At 43.6% G+C, this 19,533-nt stretch overlaps 1 protein-coding gene across 2 annotated transcripts; it reads left to right on the top strand.

The window, feature by feature from the left end:
- The first annotated feature begins 3,672 nt into the window (after positions 1-3,672).
- LOC124037785 (HAUS augmin-like complex subunit 5) lies at positions 3,673-18,378 on the top strand. Of its 2 annotated transcripts, XM_046352834.1 has the most exons (19): positions 3,673-4,094; positions 4,454-4,516; positions 4,634-4,666; positions 6,796-6,820; positions 10,695-10,827; positions 11,257-11,416; positions 11,531-11,621; positions 11,718-11,809; positions 11,898-11,952; positions 13,317-13,444; positions 13,532-13,610; positions 13,732-13,880; positions 14,019-14,181; positions 14,316-14,396; positions 14,489-14,634; positions 16,920-17,016; positions 17,115-17,253; positions 17,430-17,562; positions 17,672-18,378. In XM_046352834.1, the coding sequence occupies exons 1-19, from the start codon at positions 3,997-3,999 to the stop codon at positions 17,772-17,774; spliced, it is 1,968 nt and encodes a 655-aa protein (XP_046208790.1). In that variant the 5' UTR covers positions 3,673-3,996; the 3' UTR covers positions 17,775-18,378. The 2 variants fall into 2 exon arrangements, with proteins under 2 accessions (XP_046208790.1, XP_046208791.1); XM_046352835.1 differs by lacking the exon at positions 4,454-4,516.
- Positions 18,379-19,533: the final 1,155 nt, after the last annotated feature.

Here is a 19,533-nt window from a genome sequence, read left to right as displayed (position 1 = left end):
CTGATCCACCTCTACGCAGACGACACGATTCTGTATACTTCCAGCCCTTCTTTGGACACTGTGTTAACTACCCTCCAGGCAAGCTTCAATGCCATACAACTCTCCTTCCGTGGCCTCCAATTGCTCTTAAATACAAGTAAAACTAAATGCATGCTCTTCAACCGATCGCTACCTGCACCTACCCGCCTGTCCAACATCACTACTCTGGACGGCTCTGACTTAGAATACGTGGACAACTACAAATACTTAGGTGTCTGGTTAGACTGTAAACTCTCCTTCCAGACCCATATCAAACATCTCCAATCCAAAGTTAAATCTAGAATTGGCTTCCTATTTCGCAACAAAGCATCCTTCACTCATGCTGCCAAACATACCCTTGTAAAACTGACCATCCTACCAATCCTCGACTTTGGCGATGTCATTTACAAAATAGCCTCCAATACCCTACTCAACAAATTGGATGCAGTCTATCACAGTGCAATCCGTTTTGTCACCAAAGCCCCATATACTACCCACCATTGCGACCTGTACGCTCTCGTTGGCTGGCCCTCGCTACATACTCGTCGCCAAACCCACTGGCTCCATGTCATCTACAAGACCCTGCTAGGTAAAGTCCCCCCTTATCTCAGCTCGCTGGTCACCATAGCATCTCCCACCTGTAGCACACGCTCCAGCAGGTATATCTCTCTAGTCACCCCCAAAACCAATTCTTTCTTTGGCCGCCTCTCCTTCCAGTTCTCTGCTGCCAATGACTGGAACGAACTACAAAAATCTCTGAAACTGGAAACACTTATCTCCCTCACTAGCTTTAAGCACCAACTGTCAGAGCATCTTACAGATTACTGCACCTGTACATAGCCCACCTATAATTTAGCCCAAACAACTAGCTCTTTCCCAACTGTATTTAATTAATTAATTAATTTTGCTCCTTTGCACCCCATTATTTTTATTTCTACTTTGCACATTCTTCCATTGCAAAACTACCATTCCAGTGTTTTACTTGCTATATTATATTTACTTTGCCACCATAGCCTTTTTTTGCCTTTACCTCCCTTCTCACCTAATTTGCTCACATTGTATATAGACTTGTTTATACTGTATTATTGACTGTATGTTTGTTTTACTCCATGTGTAACTCTGTGTCGTTGTATCTGTCGAACTGCTTTGCTTTATCTTGGCCAGGTCGCAATTGTAAATGAGAACTTGTTCTCAACTTGCCTACCTGGTTAAATAAAGGTGAAATAAAAAAATAAAACAGGTGTAGACCTTATAGTGAAATGCTTACTTACAAGCCCTGAACCAACAATGCAGTTAAGAAAATACCTAGAAAATGAAAATTAAGAAAAAAATAAGAGCTAAGAAAAACAAATAATTAAAGAGCAGCAGTGAATAACAATAGCGGGGCTATATACAGGGGGTACCGATACAGAAGCAATGTGTCAATGTGCGGAGGCACCGGTATCGAGGTAATTGAGATAATTATGTACATGCAGACAGGGTTGTTAAAGTGGCTATGCATAGATAATAACAGAGAGCTGTAGCAGCATGGGGGGTGCAAATAGTCTGGTTAGCCATTTGACTAGCTATTCAGGAGTCTTATGGCTTGGGGATAGAAGCTGTTTAGAGGCCTCTTGGACCAAGACTTGGCACTCCTGTACCTCTTGCCGTGCGGTAGCAGAGAGAACAGTCTATGACTAGGGTTGCTGGAGTCTTTGACGATTTTTAGGGCCTTCCTCTGACACCGCCTGGTATAGAGGTCCTGGATGGCAGGAAGCTTGGCCCCGGGGATGTACTGGGCCGTTCACACTACCCTCTGTAGTGCCTTGTGGTCGGAGGCCGAGCAGTTGCCATACCAGGCAGTGATGCAACCCGTCAGGATGTTCTTGATGGTGCAGCTGTAAAATCTTTAGAGGATCTGAGGACCTATGGCAAATCTTTTCAGTCTCCTGAGGGTGAATAGGTTTTGTCATGCCCTCTTCACGTCTTGGTGTGCTTGGACCATGTTAGTTTGTTGTTAATGTGGACGCCAAGGAACTTGAAGCTCTCAACCTGCTCCACTATAGCCCTGTCGATGAGAATGGGGGCGTGCTCGGTCCTCTTTCTCCTGTAGTCCACAATCATCGCCTTTGTCATGATCACGTTGGGGGAGAGGTTGTTGTTCTTGCACCACATGGTCAGATCTCTGACTTCCTCCCTATAGGCTGTCTCATTGTTGTCAGTGATCAGGCCTACCACTATTGTCATCATCAAACTTAATGATGGTGTTGGAGTTGTACCTGGCCGTGCAGTCATGATTGAACAGGGAGCACAGGAGGAGACTGAGCACGCACCACTGAGGGGCCCCCGTGTTGAGGATCAGCGTGGCGGATGTGTTGTTACCTACCCTTACCACCTGGGGGTGGCCGGTCAGGAAGTCTAGGATCCAGTTGCAGAGGGAGCTGTTTGCTCCCAGGGTCCTTAGCTTAGTGATGAGTTTTGAGGGCACTATGGTGTTGAATGCTGAGCTGTACTCTATTAATAGTATTCTCACGTAGGTGTTCCTTTTGTCCAGGTGAGAAAGGGCAGTGTGGAGTGCAATAGAGATTGCATCGTCTGTGGATCTGTTGGTGCGGTATGCAAATTGGAGTGGGTCTAGCGTTTCTGGGATAATGGTGTAAGCCATGACCAGCCTTTCAAAGCATTTCATGCCTACAGACGTGAGTGCTATGGGTCAGTAGTCATTTAAGGCAGGTTACTGTTCTTGGGCACAGGGACTATGGTGGTCTGCTTGAAACATGTTGGCATTACAGACTCAGACAGGGAGAGGTTGAAAATGTCAGTGATGACACTTGCTCGGAGTACCCATCCTGGTAATCCGTCTGGCCCCGCGGTCTTGTGAATGTTGACCTGTTTAAAGGTCTTACTCACCTCGGCTGCGGAGAGCGTGATAACACAGTCGTCCGGAACAGCTGATGCTCTCATGAATGTTTCAGTGTTTCTTGCTTCGAAGCTCGTCTGGTAGGCTTGTGTCACTGGGCAGCTCTCGGCTGTGCTTCCCTTTGTCGTCTGTAATAATTTGCAACCCCTGCCACATCCGGCAAGCTTCGGACCCGGTGTAGTACGATTCGATCTTAGTCCTGTATTGACACTTTGCTTGTTTGATGGTTTGTCGGAGGGCATAGCGGGATTTCTTATAAGCTTCTGGGTTAGAGTCCCGCTCCTTGAAAGCGGCAGCTCTACCCTTTAGCTCAGTGCGAATTATGCCTGAATCCATGGCTTCTGGTTGTACGTACAGTTACTGTGGGGACGACGTCCTCGATGCACTTATTGATAAAGCCAGTGACTGATGTGGTGTACTCCTCAATGCCATCGGAAGAATCCCAGAACATATTCCAGTCTGTGCTAGTAAAACAGTCCTGTAGTTTAGCATCTGCTTCATCTGACTACTTTTTTATAGACCGAGGCACTGGTGCTTCCTGCTTTAATCGTGTAGTGGGGTGGTGTTATTTTTATTTCAAAACATTTAGTTTTGTTTTTTGGGGGGTAATTGTTGTGTTAGATGGTAGGGTATTTGTTATTTTTTCAAGCAAAGTATAAGGGAGTTGTACTCCAGTCTAGTAGGCGGCGGTAATGCAACATATTGGATGCCAACCACCGTTAAACCTCATCGAATAAGTCACCGGATATGGTGCAGAGCGAGCGGGAAGTTGAACCATTTGTAAATTACTGGCAGAAAAGTATTTTATGGGAAATCATAACAAATGACTAACAGAGCAAAGACGAACTTTTCTTGTGATATTTTTGACAGTCATACACTTGAAAACAAAGTACTTAGCCTGCTTACCATTTATTACAGGCACCTGGCAAGCTAACATATGTACGTGATTAGTATTCGTTTTTGGCGAGCTTTCTTGTAGATACGGGCAGCCAGAGCCATTTTATTTAGAATAAATAAATACGTTACCCTTCCAACGTCGTTAGCTAGATAACGCCTCGCTAGTTTCGACTAAGGTAAGGATGGGGGACAGGACCCTCCTGCGGGAACTAAAGCGGTGGGCGATTGAAGAATTTAATCTACCACCCCAAAGTCTCCCAAACGACAACTACTTTAAAACGTAAGTAACGACGTCATTCATCAATGTCCTATGCCGTGCTACTTTTTGGCCTTGTTGAGCTATTCCTAATTGATTTTTGTTGGGAACCATTAATATAGTTGTCTAGCCAATTAAACTCAACGATTTACGATTGTTCTGTGTAATTGCGGCCTATTTGGGTGCTGAAATCATTTTTTCGGCGTTCCCGTCTGCCCACACTATTCGCCACACTACCATCGTGAAGTTTAGTTGGTCGACTAATAGCTAGCTAACGTTAGCTATTTCACAGCTACAGCTTTCCATAGCGACCGTGGCAGACTAAGTTAACTAATATGGACAACCAGTGAGTTAACACAAGTATATGGTTTGTTTTGATTCAGGTTATGTGTTGGCCCAGGAGCCTCAATATGGAGATATGTCACACAACATGTTTTCAATCAGAGGTGGGTATGCAGACAGGTTTTTACAACATGTGTCTATACTTCGTTGGTCAACGATGACTTTGTTTTGTAATAAGTTTGCTTTTCCAATATCTTGATGTAATTCCTTTCTCTTTGCAGGAATGTCAGGGTTATGCGTGGAAATCTTCAGTGGTATCCTTTGGTTTTGTTCTCTTGATCTATGTACAACGGTTAATTTCATTGTCTTGGGAGATGAAACCGACTCTGTTGTCAGGGTAACTGCCTCATTTCTCTGATACCAATATGACTCTCACAGGTTTTGTTCTATGGACATTTGTACAAGGGCATTTCCATGTAAAAGGACCCATGAGCTCCAACATGTGAAGTTCAAAGGAGCATATCAAATTGGGTGTCAAAGGAAGAGCTAAAGTCTATATTTTTGGGCAACGGAGGCATAGGTACATTTTAAAATAATTTTACATCTTAAAAATTACACATAAGCAAAGACTATGATTTCTTGATAAACATGGAAAATGGGTCTTGCAAAACATCCACCAGAAATGGTTTCAAAAGTTATCAGAAATGCATAGAAACACAAGTAAAGACCACTGGCAGCTAATATCAACACTTATATTTAGTTTTGGAGAAATTGTTTACCTTTTTTAAGTTGAAGAAATATTTCCTTGTGCATTGTAATTCTGTCACCAAAAACCCACGCATATTAAGTAATTTTATAATTTCTCTCCCTTATGAGGAGGGAGGATAATGAAAGTTCACAGATGTAACAAGTAATGATAGACCTGCCAATTAGTTCGTGATTTTGCTGATATTTCTTTGTGATTTTATTAAGTGATTCAAATGTGTATTTCCTGGAATTACACACAAATCAGTAATGCAACTGAATTGGATACAATGGGGAAATCATAATAGTCAGAAACCACAGATGGGTCACCTGCCATTGTCCCATCTTACATGGGCATACTGTTATGTTCAGCTGATAACCTTTCTGTTGTCTGGCATTTTAAACCAAGTCTGGACAGCCTTTCTCTCACTCTCCAGTTAATGTCACCTCTGTCAGCTCTTACTGACACATACCCGTGATAACCCCTCTCTTTCCATTTACTGTGACCAGCATCCTCACCCACTGAGCACTGACTGACACCGGACGTTAATGGACGTTAAAATTTGGTCAGTCCACCCTGGCCTTGATGTTAATATCCAAAGACGGACGGACTGGACCAAATCTGAACCTATCATAGACTTGTCACAAGTTTGGATTGCACAGTACAGTGAGTAGAGCACAGTAGAGTACAGTATATTAAACTACTGAACTGTACTGCATGTACAGAATCCTAGTCTGCTGTGCTGTATTGTACTGTGCTCTGCTGTGCAGCACTGTCCATACTTGTGAAACATGAGAAATTACATTCATATCTAGAAATATGCATTTGTGTTGTACAGATCAGGGAGTCATTATGTAATTTCATAACCGTAATTCCGTTACCGGGTGTAAATCCACTTAATTTACTGTAGTTTAACCAAAAGTTAAAAAATATATATTAAAAATATTCCCCCAATCTCAAGGTACCATGTCATAGCTGACCCTCCCCAGAGTTTTTGGAAAATGTGGTCACATAAAAACATGAGGAAGATTACCATAATTCCAATAACAAATTTCACATCTTTACGGTTCAATCACAAAATAATTTTGGTAAATTTGTTCAGTAGAAATGGTTTAAACAGTCCTTGTGCATAGAGTTGTATGGTTTAACTTTGAAATCAGGCCTCGAGTGGCGCAGTGGTCTAAGGCACTGCAGACCGGGTTCATTCCCAGGCTGTGTCACAACCGGCTGTAACCAGGTGGCGCACAATTGGCCCAGCGTCATCTGGGTTAGGGGAGGGTTTGGCTGGTGGGACTTGGCTCAGCGCGCTCTAGCAACTCCTTGTGTCGGGCCGGGCGCCTGCAGGCTTATTTCGGGTTGTCAGTTGAACTGTGTTTCCTCCAACACATTGGTGTGGCTTGGCTTCCGTGTTAAGCTGGCAGGTTTTAAGGAGCATGGTTTGGCGGGTCATGTTTCGGAGGACGCATGCTTCGACCTTAGCTTCTCCCGAGCCTGTTGGGGAGTTGCAGCGATGACACAAGATCGTAATTGGCTCTATGAAATTGGGGTTGAAAAAGGGGAAAAAATACAAACAAACAACTTTGAAATCAATGTTTTTTGGTTTGGCATAAATTTTAAAATGAATAAAAATGAGTTCATGCGTAATTCCGTTACCATGGAATTTCCCACAATCCTTTCCTTGACATTGTGATCTCTCAGGTACAAAGTTCTACAAGATAAGGAGGTACACCCAATATTTCGTAACAATTAGCTAGATAATTTGATATATAGTGTATTCAGAACATTTGACTTTTTCCACATTTTGGTACATTACAGCCTTATTTTCTTCAAGCCACACACAATACCCTATAATGACAATGCAAAAACTGAAATATCACATTTACATAAGTATTCAAACCCTTTACTCAGTACTTTAAGCACCTTTGGCAGGGATTACAGCATCGAGTCTTAGGTAAGACGCTACAAGCTTGGCACACCTGTATTTGGGGAGTTTCTTACATTCTTCTCTGCAGATCCTCTCAAGCCCTGTCAGGTTGGATGGGGAGTGTAGCTGCACAGCTATTTTACGGTATCTCCAGAGATGTTCGATTGGGTTCAAGTCCGGGCTTTGGCTGGGCCAATCAAGGGCATTCAGAGACTTGTACCGAAGCCACTCCTGCATTGTCTTGGCTGTGTGCTTAGGGTCATTGTCCTGTTGGAAGGTGAACCATTGCCCCATTCTGAGATCCTGAGTGCCCTGGGGCAGGTTTTCATGAAGGATCTCTCTTTACTTTGCTCCGTTCATCTTTCCCTCGATCCTGACGAGTCTCTCAGTCCCTGCTGCTGAAAAACATCCCCACAGCATGATGCTGCCACCACCATACTTCACTGTAGGGATGGTGCCAGGTTTCTTCCAGATGTGACTCTTGGCATCTCAGGACCCGTGTCAAATCTTTTTAGTTTCCTGGGGAGGAATAGGCTTTGTCGTGCCATCTTCACGGCTGTCTTAGTGTGTTTGGACCATTCTAGTTTGTTGTTGATGTGGACACCAAGGAATTTGAAGCTCTCAACCTTCTCCACTACAGCCCGTCGATGAGAATGGGGGCGTGCACGGTGCTCCTTTTCCTGTAGTCCACAATCATCTCCTTAGTCTTGGTTACGTTGAGGATAGGTTGTTATACTGGCACCACCCGGCCAGGTCTCTGACCTCCTCCCTATAGGCTGTCTCTTCGTTGTCGGTGATCAGGCCTACCACTGTTGTGTCGTCTGCAAACTTAATGATGGTGTTGGAGTTGTACCTGGCCAAGCAGTCGTGGTTGAACAGGGAGTACAGGAGGGGACTGAACACGCATCTCTGGGGAGCTCCAGTGTTGAGGATCAGCGTGGCAGATGTGTTGCTACCTACCCTCACCACCTGGGGATGGCCTGTCAGGAAGCTCAGGTTCCAGTTGCAGATGGTGTTTAGTCCCAGGTTCCTTAGCTTAGTGATGAGCTTTGAGGGTACTATGGTGTTGAACGCTGAGCTGTAGTCAATGAATAGCATTCTCACATAGGTGTTCCTTTTGTCCAGTTGGGAAAGGACAGTGCAATAGAGATGGCATCATCTTTGGATCTGTTTGGGCGGTATGCGAATTGGAGTGGGTCTAGGGTTTCTGGGATAATGGTGTTGATGTGAGCCATTACCAGCCTTTCAAAGCACTTCATGGCTACGGATGTGAGTGCTACGGGTCTGTACTCAATTTGGCAGGTTGCCTTTGTGTTCTTGGGCACAGGGACTATGGTGGTCTGCTTGAACATGTTGGTATTACAGACTCAATCAGGGACATGTTGAAAATGTCAGTGAAGACACCTGCCAGTTGGTCAGCACATGCCCGGAGCACACGTCCTGGTAATCCGTCTGGCCCCACAGCTTTGTGTATGTTGTCCTGTTTAATTAAAGGTCTTACTCGCGTCGGCTACGGAGAGCTGATGCTCTCATGCATGCCTCTGTGTTCCTTGCCTCGAAGCATAGAAGTGATTTAGCTCGTCTGATAGGCTCGTGTCACTGGGCAGCTCGCGGCTGTGCTTCCCTTTGTATTCTTGAAAGCGGCAGCTCTACCCTTTAGCACAGTGCGAATGTTGCCTGTAATCTACGACTTCTGGATGGGGTATGTACGTAAAGTCAATGTGGTGACGACGTCATCGATGCACTTATTGATAAAGCCAGTGATTGATGTGGCGTATTCCTCAATGCCATAGGAAGAATCCCGGAACATGTTCCAGTCTGTGATAGCAACAGTCCTGTAGTTTAGCATTTGCTTCATCTGACAGCTTTTTTATAGACCGAGGCACTGGTGCTTCCTGCTTGTAAGCAGGAATCAGGAGGATAGAGTTGTGGTCGGATTTACGAAATGGAGGGCGGAGGAGAGCTTTGTACGCGTCTCTGTGCAGGTGATCTAGAATTACAGGTGATCTAGAATAATTTTCCCTCTGGTTGCACATTTAACATGTTGTTAGAGATTTGGTAGAACTTATTTAAGTTTCCCTGCATTAAAGTCTCCGGCCACTAGGAGCGCCACCTCTGGGTGAGTGGTTTCCTGTTTGCTTATTTCCTTATACAGCTGACTGAGTGCGGTCTTAGTGCCAGCATCTGTTTGTGGTGGTAAATAAGCAGCCACAAAAATTATAGCTGAGAACTCTAGGCAAGAACTCTATAGCTGAGAACTCTAGTCAAGTAGTGTGGCCTGCAATTTATCACAATATCCTCTACTTCAGTTGAGTAAAATCTAGAGACTTTCATGTACCAGCTGGTGTTTACAAATATGCACAGACCGCCCCCCCCCCCTCGTCTTACAGGAGTATGCTGTTCTATCCTGCCGGTGCAGCGTATATCCCGCTAGCTGAATGTCCATTTCGTCATTCAGACACGATTCTGTGAAATGTAGGATATTAGTTTTTGATGTCCCGTTGGTAGGATAGTCGTGATCGTACCTTGTCTAATTTATTGTCCAATGATTGCACGTTGGCGAGTAATATTGACGGTAACAGCAGCTTTCCTACTCGCCTTCTGTGGGTCCTTACGAGGCATCCGGCTCTTCGTCTTCTGTACCTGTGTCGCTTCCTCTTGTGAATAACTGGGATGTCGGCCCTGCTGGGTGTTTGGAGAATATTATGTGAGTCTTGCTTGTTGGTGAAAAAATATTTGTCTAATCCGAGGTGAGTGATCACTTTCCTGATATCCAGAAGCTCTTTTCTGCCGTAAGATACGGTTGCAGAAACATTATGTACGAAATAAGTTACAAATAACGCAAAAAAAAAACATAACAGTACAATTGATTGGGCTCCCTGTCATGTGCCTTTTACTAAGAAGTGGCATCTTTCTGGGCACTCTACCATAAAGGCCTGGTTGGTGGAGTGCTGCAGAGATGGTTGCTCTTCTGGAAGTTTCTCTGATCTCCACAGAGGCACTAGAGCTCTCTGAATGACCATCAGTTTCTTGGTCACCTCCCTGACCAAGACCCTTCCCCCGATTGCTCAGTTTGGCTGGGCGGGCAGCTCTAGGAAGACTCTTGGGGGTTCCAAACTTCGTCCATTTAAGAATGATGGAGACCCCTGTGTCCTTAGGGACTTTCAACGCTTCAGAATATTTTGGGGTACCCTTCCCCAGATGTGGGCCTCGACACAATCCTGTCTCGGTGCTCTACGGACAATTCCTTTGACCTCATGGCTTGATATTTGCTCTGACTTGCACTGTCAACTTATATAGATAGGCGTGTGTGCCTTTCCAAATTATATCCAATCAATTGAATTTACCACAGGTGGACTTCAATCAAGTTGTAGAAACATCTCAAGGATGAATGGAAACAGGATGCACCTGAGCCTCAGAAAAGGGTCTGAATACTTATGTAAATAAGGGTTGTTGTTTTTTATACATCTGCAAAAATTTCTCAACTTGTTTTAATTTTGTCATTATGGGGTGTTGTGTGTCAAAATAATGTAATGTAACTGTGTAAAAAATCAAGGGGTCTGAATACTTTCCTAATGCACTGTAGGTACAGTATCACCATTTTTAGACTGTCAGTTAGCATTATGTTTTCTGTGTGAACATAATTTTTATTACATTATGTATTTGTGTGCAGTTAAAAAAGGTAGCGGGGCAGAGTGATGCTGCTAAGCGGCTTGAGCTTCAGGAGCAGATAGAGGAGCTGAGAGCTGAAATCAACCACCTGGACTCTCAAATCAATGGGACTGAAGCACAGCTAGTTACTGAAGGTTAGCCTTTTAACAAATAGGCATACAGTGGGGTCTGAAATAGGCAAAAAATGTCTGTAAAAAATGTATAATTCAAATACTGAGCTATGTTGTATGCTCTAAAAAAATTGGGAAATTATATTACACAACTACAATTGCTCAAAGATTTTGTAACAAGTCATATTTTCTTTCTCTAAAAGGTAGGGGTCAAAATTGACACCTCTGTTTTCAATACCTTTCATAATCTCACCTTGTGAAGATGACGTTACTGAGCCTATTTGAGTTGTTTGTCACTTTTGATCATCTTTATCAAGGGTGTCAATACTTTTGGAACCCACTGTATAATTTGGTTTTCCACATCCTAAATTGTGCATGGTTTGTATGCTGATATGTTGATGCCCCCTTTTGCTGTGACATGTTGTGCTGTAACGTTTCTTTTGTATTGAGTAGAAGAGTCCATTAACTGGAGCTGGGGAATGGTGGAGGAGAACCAACGCAGGGAGCTGCTTTTACAGGCCTTTAAGCAGCGCTGCATGAATGAGCGCCAGGTTCTCTCAGAGGATACCCGCAAGATCAGTGGACACTCCCAGGTTCTGGAGCAGCTGTCTAGGTGTGCTTGCTAGAGCCTCTGTTTACCCTTACCATTTCTTAACACACTTATACATACATTCTAATGCCGCAAACCCAGCCCAAATCCATTCTTTGCTTTTGGTGTGTTTTGCAGGAAGGCAGAGTTGGAGGTGGTGTTTGGAAATGAAGCCTCCAATAGCAGTGGGGACTATCTCAACCCAACAGGAGCAGAGCCTCAGGTTCTGGTAAGTGATTTTACTTAATGTTTTATGATGATGCTTTATAAGATATTATCTGTGATGGTTTTGTATTGGACTAATCGTCTTTCTCTTCCTCCTTAGCGTAATGTGAGAGAGCTGTGTGATGAAAGACTCCTCTTCTTCCAGTCTTTACAAGAGAGTGAGCTGAAAATGGCATCCTCCACTGCCACACAGTAAGAATTATCAGATGGTTTATATAGGAACCAGAGTCATCCATGGCATTCTTCTATTGCTAAATCATCATTGACTCTCTGTCTTCAGCTTGACTCGTGAACAGAGAACTGCAGTATTTCAGCATTGGTTAAGTGCTGTGGAGGTAAGTTTCATTGTTTGCATCTAGTTAGTGCCTTCGGAAAGTTTTCAAACCCCTTGACTTTTCCCACATTTTGTTATGTTACAGCCTTATTCTAAAATTGATTAAATTGATTTTCCCCTCATCAATCGACACACAATACTCCATAATGACAAAGCGAAAACAGGTTTTTAGAAGAGATATCACATGTACATAAATATTTATACCCTTTACTCAGTTGACTCGAATCACTCCTGCGTTGTCTTGGCTGTGTGCTTAGGGTTGTTGTCCTGTTGGACGGTTAACCTTTTTTATTTAATTTTACCTTTATTTAACTAACTAACAAATTCTTATTTTCAATGACGGCCTAGGAACAGTGGGTTAACTGCCTGTTCAGGGGCAGAACGACAGATTTGTACCTTGTCAGCTCGGGGGTTTGAACTTGCAACCTTCCGGTTACTAGTTCAACGCTTTAACCACTAGGCTACCCTAACACACCTTAACCCCACCGTAACCCCAGTCTGAGGTCCTAACCTGCTCCATAGCACCTTTCATCTTTGCCTCAATCCTGACTTGTCTCCCAGTCCCTGCCGTTGAAAAACATCTCCACAGCATAATGCTGCCACCATTATGCTTCAACGTAAGGATGGTGCCAGGTTTCCTTCAGACGTGACACTTGGCATTCAGGCCAAATAGTTTCATCAGACCAGAGTATCTTCTCCTGGTCTGAGAGTCTTTAGGTGCATTTTGGCAAACTCAAAGCAGGCTGTTATGTGCCTTTTTTAATGAGTGGCTTCTGTCTGGCCACTACCATAAAGGCCTGGTTGGTGGAGTGCTGTAGAGATGGTTGTCCTTCAGGAAGGTTCTCCCATCTCCACAGAGGAACTCCTAGAGCTCTTATAGTGTCTCGGAGCTCTACGGACAATTGCTTTGACCTCACGGCTTGGGTTTTGCTCTGACATGCACTGTCAACTGGGACCTTATATAGGACAGGTGTGCCTTTTCAAATCATGTCCAATCAACTAAATTTACCAAAGGTGGACTCCAATCAAGTTGTAGAACCATCTCAAGGATGATCAATGGAAACAGGATGCACCTGAGCTCAATTAAGAGTCTCATAGCAAAGGGTCTGAATACCTATGTAAGGTATTTCATTTTTTATATATATTTTAAAAAATGTGAACTATTTTTGCTTTGTCATTATGGGGTATTGTGTCAAAATTGCTGAGATGTTTTATTTAATCAATTTTATAATAAGGCTTTAACGTAACAAAATGTGGAAAAAGTCAAGGGGTCTAAAATATTTTCCCGGCGACAATGTACATAACGATCTGTTTCATATTTGCTTCAGTTGAGTGAGAATGGTTTTATAATGTTTATCTCATCAGGACTTGTTGCGATGCTATCCTCCAAACCAAGTGCTGTCAGCCTTGCAGTACCTGGCCTTGGGACAGGAAATTACATTGCAGGAGAAGCTTGCCTCATTGGATGTGGCTCATGATGTTGCCGCATTACGGTAAATTGTTTTTTTTATATTAAATGTGGCTGGACAAAAATCTGCATAGATTGGAATTAAAGGTCAAATGTATCTGTTTTGTTTTAGGTTTCGCTACGAGAGTAATCACCTGTTAGACATCTCGAAAGAAGAGAAAGAGCTACCACCCGTTAAGAGTCTTTTACAGGTGCTTTACACACTTCAGTTTACACTAAAATATCAACATGGGGTAAAGACACTGCATAGGCTTGAACAGTACTGTAGTTCACTGTTGCTGTAGTTGATATCTGTGTCTGATCCTTTTGCAGTCAGCCTGGGAGGAGGTGGAACAGAGTCTGATGGAACTGGCTCAAACGCGTTCACAAATTAAACAGCTGAAGACCCAGCTTCATGCCCGAAAGAATGAGGCAGAGTTGGAGCTGCTTGGCGGGGAGTCTCAAACCCAAGCCCTGGCGCAGTAAGTCTGCACTACAGATTGGCTTTTTTCACAACATTTTTGTTATGTCATTAATAAACTTGCTCAGCCTCTAATGAAGTCATGTCAATTCATCAAAATGCTCTGGTTTCTTTTCTCACATGTTTCCCTCCTGCCCAGGTCAGTGTTTGAGCTGGAGATGCAGTGTGTGATACAGGCAGCAGTGCGAGATGGTGTGCGAAACCAGTGTGTTGAAATGGAGCAACATGCCAGGGACAGACAGGAGGCCCTTCGCAACCTGCGGAGACAATGGCAGAGCATCACGGACTTCAGACAGCTTGTGGTGAGGAAATGTACTGTTTTTTTGCAGTCTGTATTTCTACCTTTGTCTTCCACACACAACACCACAGCATTTCACAATTGCCACATGTTAACCTAAATAAGTGTGACACACTTTTGTCATGTTTTTCTTCATAGGATGTCAGGCAGGAACAGACAAGGGGTCTGATCAAGGGGAATTCAACAGCTAAAACTGAACTGACTCGCGTGCACAAGGAGGTAGGCCCTCTATATGCTTCTGTGTACTCTAATGCATACTGTGTAAACAGTGGCCATCTAACTCAACCTGTTCCTCTCTTGTCTGACCCCAGATTGGCCAGTTTGTCCAGGGAAAACTGACTCCCCAGTTTGGTGAAGTTCTTTCAGCAGCCAATAGGCTTCGCAACTCTGTGTCCCAGGAGGCCAGACAGTTTGGAAACGTGTCACTAGTAACACTTGATCGCAGGCTCATTGAAGGGTAAGAGCTTCCCATTTGTTGGTGTTTGATGGGTGAGTTGACATCTTCTGATCATAAGGCTGACTGGCTCTTGTTCAGGCAAATGAGAACTAAGTGCACTCAGGCTATCCGGAAGGCCAAAGATATTTTTTTAAGGAGCAGTTCTCTCTGTGGGTCTAACCCCAAGAAGTTCTGGAAAATGGTTAAAGACCTGGAGAACAAACCCTCCTCCTCAGCTGCCCATGTCCCTTAAAGTTAATGATGTGGTTGTTACTGACAAGAAGCACATGGCTGAGTGCTTTAATCACCACTTAAATTAGTCAGGATTCCATTTAAACTCAGCCATGCATCCTTGCCCATCCAACATTTCCAGTGCAACTAGCCCTGATGCTCCTCCCTATTTTTTTTTTTCTCCTGCCCAGCTACAAAGTTTCTCCCTGCAGGGGGTCACTGAGTCCGGGGTGCTAAAGGCACTCCTTAAAATTGACCCCCAAAAATCATCTGGGTCAGATAGTTTAGACCCTTTCTTCTTTAAGGTTGCTGCCCCTACAATCTCCAAGCCTATCTCTGACCATTTTTAACCTGTCCCTCCTCTCTGGGGAGGTTCCCATTGCTTGGAAGGCAGCCACTCTTCGTCATTTATTTAAAGAGCGAGATCTATTTCTATTTTGCCGTGTTTATCAAAGTGTTGAAAAAACTTGTCAATAATCAACTGACTGGCTTTCTTTGTCTATAGTATTCTCTCTGGTATGCAATCTGGTTTCCGCTCAGATTATGGATGTGTCACTGCAACCTTAAAGGTCCTCAATGATGTTACCATTGCCCTTGATTCTATGCAATGTTGTGCTGATTTTTTTTTATTGACTTGGCCATAGCTTTTGATACGGTAGACCATTCCATTCTTGTGGGCTGGCTAAGGAATACTGGTGTCTCTGAGGGTTCTTTGGCCTGGTTTGCTAACTACCTCAGAGTGCAGTGTATAAAGTCAAAAAATCTGATGTCTCAGCCACTGCCTGTCAACAAGGATGTACCCCAAGGCTCCAACTTAGGCCCCATGCTCTTCTCAATTTACATCAACAACAGCTCAAGCTCTCTCATCCATTTATATGCAGATGATAGTCTTCTACTCAGCTTGCCCCTCCCTGACAAAGCTTTCTTAGTGTCCAACAAGCTTTCTCTGCCCTTAACCTTTGTTTTGAAGGTGTTCAGAACAAGGTTATGTGGTTTGGTAAGAAGAATGCCCCTCTCCCCACAGGTGTGATTACTACCTCTGAGGGTTTAGTGCTTGAGGTAGTCACCTCATATAAGTACTTGGGAGTATGGCTAGATGGTACACTGTCCTTCTCTCAACACATCAAAGCTGCAGGCTGAAGTTAAATCGACTTGGTTTCCTCTATCGTCATCGCTCCTCTTTCACCCCAGCTACCAAACTAACCCTGATTCAGATGACGATCCTACCCATGCTAGATTACGGCGACCATAATTTATAGATCGGCAGGTAAGGGTGCTCTCGTCCGGCTAGATGTTCTTAACCATTCAGCCATCAGATATGCCACCAATGCTCCTTATAGGACATATCACTGCACTCTATACTCCTCTGTAAACTGGGCATCTCTGTATACCCTTCAACACTGGTTGTTGCTTATTCATAAAACCCTCTTAGACCCCACTCCCCCCTATCTGAGATATCTACTTCAGCCCTCATCCTAGACATACAACACCCGTTCTGCCAGTCACATTCTGTTAAAGGTCCCCAAAGCACACACATCCCTGGGTCGCTCGTCTTTTCAGTTCGCTGTAGCTAGCGACTGGAACGAGTTGCAACAAACACTCAGACTGGACAGTTTTATCTCAATCTCTTAATTCAAATACTCAATCATGGACACTCTTACTGACAGTTGTGGCTGCTTTGTGTGATATATTGATGTCTACCTTTTTGCCCTTTGTTGTCTGTGCCCAACAATGTTTGTACCCTGTTTTGTGCTACAACCATGTTGTGCTGCTGCCATGTTGTTGCTAACATGCTGTGTTGTCATTGTAGGTCTCTCTTTATGTACAGTTGTGTTAACTCTTGTCGTGATGTGTGTTTATCCTATATTTTTATTTATTTTTAATCCCAGACCCCATCTCCGCAGGAGACCTTTTGCCTTTTGGTAGGCCGTCATTGTAAATACAAATTTGTTCGTAACTGACTTGCCTATTTAATTAAAATAAAGCATGTTTTTTGTCATTGGTCTGGCTGAGAAAAAATGCTCAGAGGGAGATTTTTCCGATGTTTAAATTCTGTCATCTGCTATAAATTTCAGCGAGCAGAGAATTCCAGCTGCGTGGTTATCTATCCATCGCTTGCATTCCTCGCCCTTCCACAATCTGTGTCAAAGCATGGCTTTTCCAATGTACAGGGTGAGTCTTAACAGATTATTCCATGACCATTTATGTACCTAGAGGTTTGCTTTTTGCTCTTATCCTGTTTATTTATATATTCTCTGTTTCTCTGCCAGGCCCCTGAGGAACTGTACTCGCAAGCTCTATCCCAGCATTTGGAGCTTCGCTTTCTGCGTCGTTTGCTGCAATTTCACTCCTCCTCTTTAGCAAATGTAGAGAAGCAAGGAGCGCTGCTACCTGCACCTGACCAACAAGGTACAGGTCTTCTATAGAGTTCAAAGCTGCAAACTAACAAATGGGATAGCTAGATGCCATTAAATCAGACTCCAATCACACTATCACTGCTCTTTACCTGGTTAACCATTCAGTTTTACATGTCTGACTGATATCTTCGTCTCCCTTTAATCTCCATTTTCTTTATTTCTTCTTAGCCCTCCTGCTACGTGTCCTGGAGGAAGATAAGGAGCTGCTTCAGTCTTTGTTACCCAGGGTTTGGGAGCTCACCCAGTGCTGCTCACAGGGCCTTTCTTACGGGAATCAGGTCAAGACAGCCATTTCCTATTGGTAAGTGTTCCCATCAAATCTTTCCCACATAGAGCTCCCTTTTTTATTAAACCTCAATATTATTCACCAGCTAGACGAATGACAATTCATGTATTTGTTCTGTCTCCAGGTGGGATCAGCCTTCTCAGTTTGCTCTGCCTGACATACGCAAGGGGGGACTGACTTTTCAGCAGTGGCTACAGAGGTGGAAATTTGCAGCCAAGGCTTCTTAATGAGTTCCATGGAAAATAGACAAGTGCATAGATGGACAACAATACTTGTCTAAAACTACAATTGTATTCCCGCTAAGGTTAATTTACTATATTGTTAGTTTTTCACGTCTCCTTTTTGCCATTCAATGTACACTACATTGCCAAAAGTATGTGGACACCCTTTAAAATTAGTGGATACGATTATTTTAGGCACACTCGTTGCTGACAGGTGTATGAAATCGAGCACACAGCCATGCAATTGCTATAGTCAAACATTGGCAGTAGAATGGCTCGTACTGAAGAGCCCTGTGACTTTCCAAAAAGTCATTTTTTCCCTTCATATTTCTGCCCTGCTATAGCTGCCCCTGTCAACACAGTGCTGTTATTGTGAAGTGGAAATGTCTAGGAGCAACAGCCCAACCGTGGTAGGCAACACAGGCTCGCAGAACAGGATTGGCGAGTGCTGAAGCGAGTTGCGCATAGAAATCGTTTGCCCTAGGTTGCAACACTCACTACCCGAGTTCCAAACTGCCTCTAGAAGCAACGTCAGCACATTACTGATCATTGGGAGCTTCATGAAATGGATTTCCATGGCTGAGCAGCCGCACACAAGCCTAAGATCACCAAGCGCATTGCCAAGCGTCGGCTGGAGTGGTGTAAAGCTCGCCACCATTGGACTCTGGAACATTGGAAACACGTTCTCTGGAGTGATGAGTCACACTTCACCATCTGGCAGTCTGACGGATGAATAACAATGCTACTTGCATGAAAGAATAGTGTCAAATGTAAAGTTTGGTGGAGGAGGAATAATGGTCTGGGGCTGTTTTTCATGGTTCGGACTAGGCCCCATAGTTCCAGTGAAGGGAAATTGTTACAGCAAACTATTCTGTGCTTCCAACTTTGTGGCAACAGTTTGGGGAAGCACTTTCCTGTTTCAGCATGACAATGCCCCCGTGCACAAAGAGAGGTGCATACAGAAGTGGTTGGTTGAGATCTGTGTGGAAGAACTTGACTGGCCTGCACAGAGCCCTGACCTCAACTCCATCAAACACCTTTGGGATGAATTTGAACTGCCCACCAGGCCTAATTGGCCAACATCAGTGCCCAACCTAACTAATGCTCTTGTGGCTGAATGGAAGTCCCCGCAACAATTTTCCAACATCTACTGGAAAGCATTCCCAGAAGAGAGGAGGCTGTTAGAAAAAAAGGGTGGGACTAACTCTATTAATGCCCATGATTTTGGAATGAGATGTTCGACGAGCAGGTGTCCACATAATTTTAGCTGTGCCGTGTATATCACAAGTAAATTGCTGTTGTCTTTATGCCATTAAATCAACTTTGCCTGCACTTTATCTTTTTCTTAGAGTTTGACTGTTAAACTCAATCACAAATGTAATCCTATTTGAACAAGACTGTTATGTTAGTAGTTATATCGTCAATACATACACAAAAGTAAATAGGAGTAGATTGTTGAAATAAATTCGCTTGTTATTCCATAAATAGGACCACTTTGTCCATGGTATGGTTTTTCTCAGTCTGGATGGTTGGAGTTGTATGAATACTTCTCAAATAAAATTGTATTCATCGGGTACACACAACAGATATAGTTTGTGCAGCGAAATGCTTGTGCTACCTCAAATTCACAGTACAATAAAACAATAAGTAATCGAATATGCATAGCTGATATGTACAGAATGTATAGAGTATGAATGTGCTATGCCAAGTATGTCTGTATTTACAAATAAAGTATCTAATACATATCCTGTGTGTATTGTAGTAG

Source organism: Oncorhynchus gorbuscha, linkage group LG06, assembly GCF_021184085.1.
Source record: "Oncorhynchus gorbuscha isolate QuinsamMale2020 ecotype Even-year linkage group LG06, OgorEven_v1.0, whole genome shotgun sequence".
NCBI classification, from domain to species: Eukaryota; Metazoa; Chordata; class Actinopteri; order Salmoniformes; family Salmonidae; genus Oncorhynchus; species Oncorhynchus gorbuscha.
This window is presented reverse-complemented; position numbering and strand designations above follow the sequence as displayed.

Coding starts and splice junctions, on each gene's coding strand:
- LOC124037785 (XM_046352834.1), top strand. CDS start 3,997: ATGGGGGACAGGACCCTCCTGCGGGAACTAAAGCGGTGGGCGATTGAA. Junction 4,517..4,633: donor CAACATGTTTTCAATCAGAG/GTGGGTATGCAG, acceptor TTCTCTTTGCAG/GAATGTCAGGGTTATGCGTG. Junction 13,881..14,018: donor CAAACCCAAGCCCTGGCGCA/GTAAGTCTGCAC, acceptor CCTCCTGCCCAG/GTCAGTGTTTGAGCTGGAGA.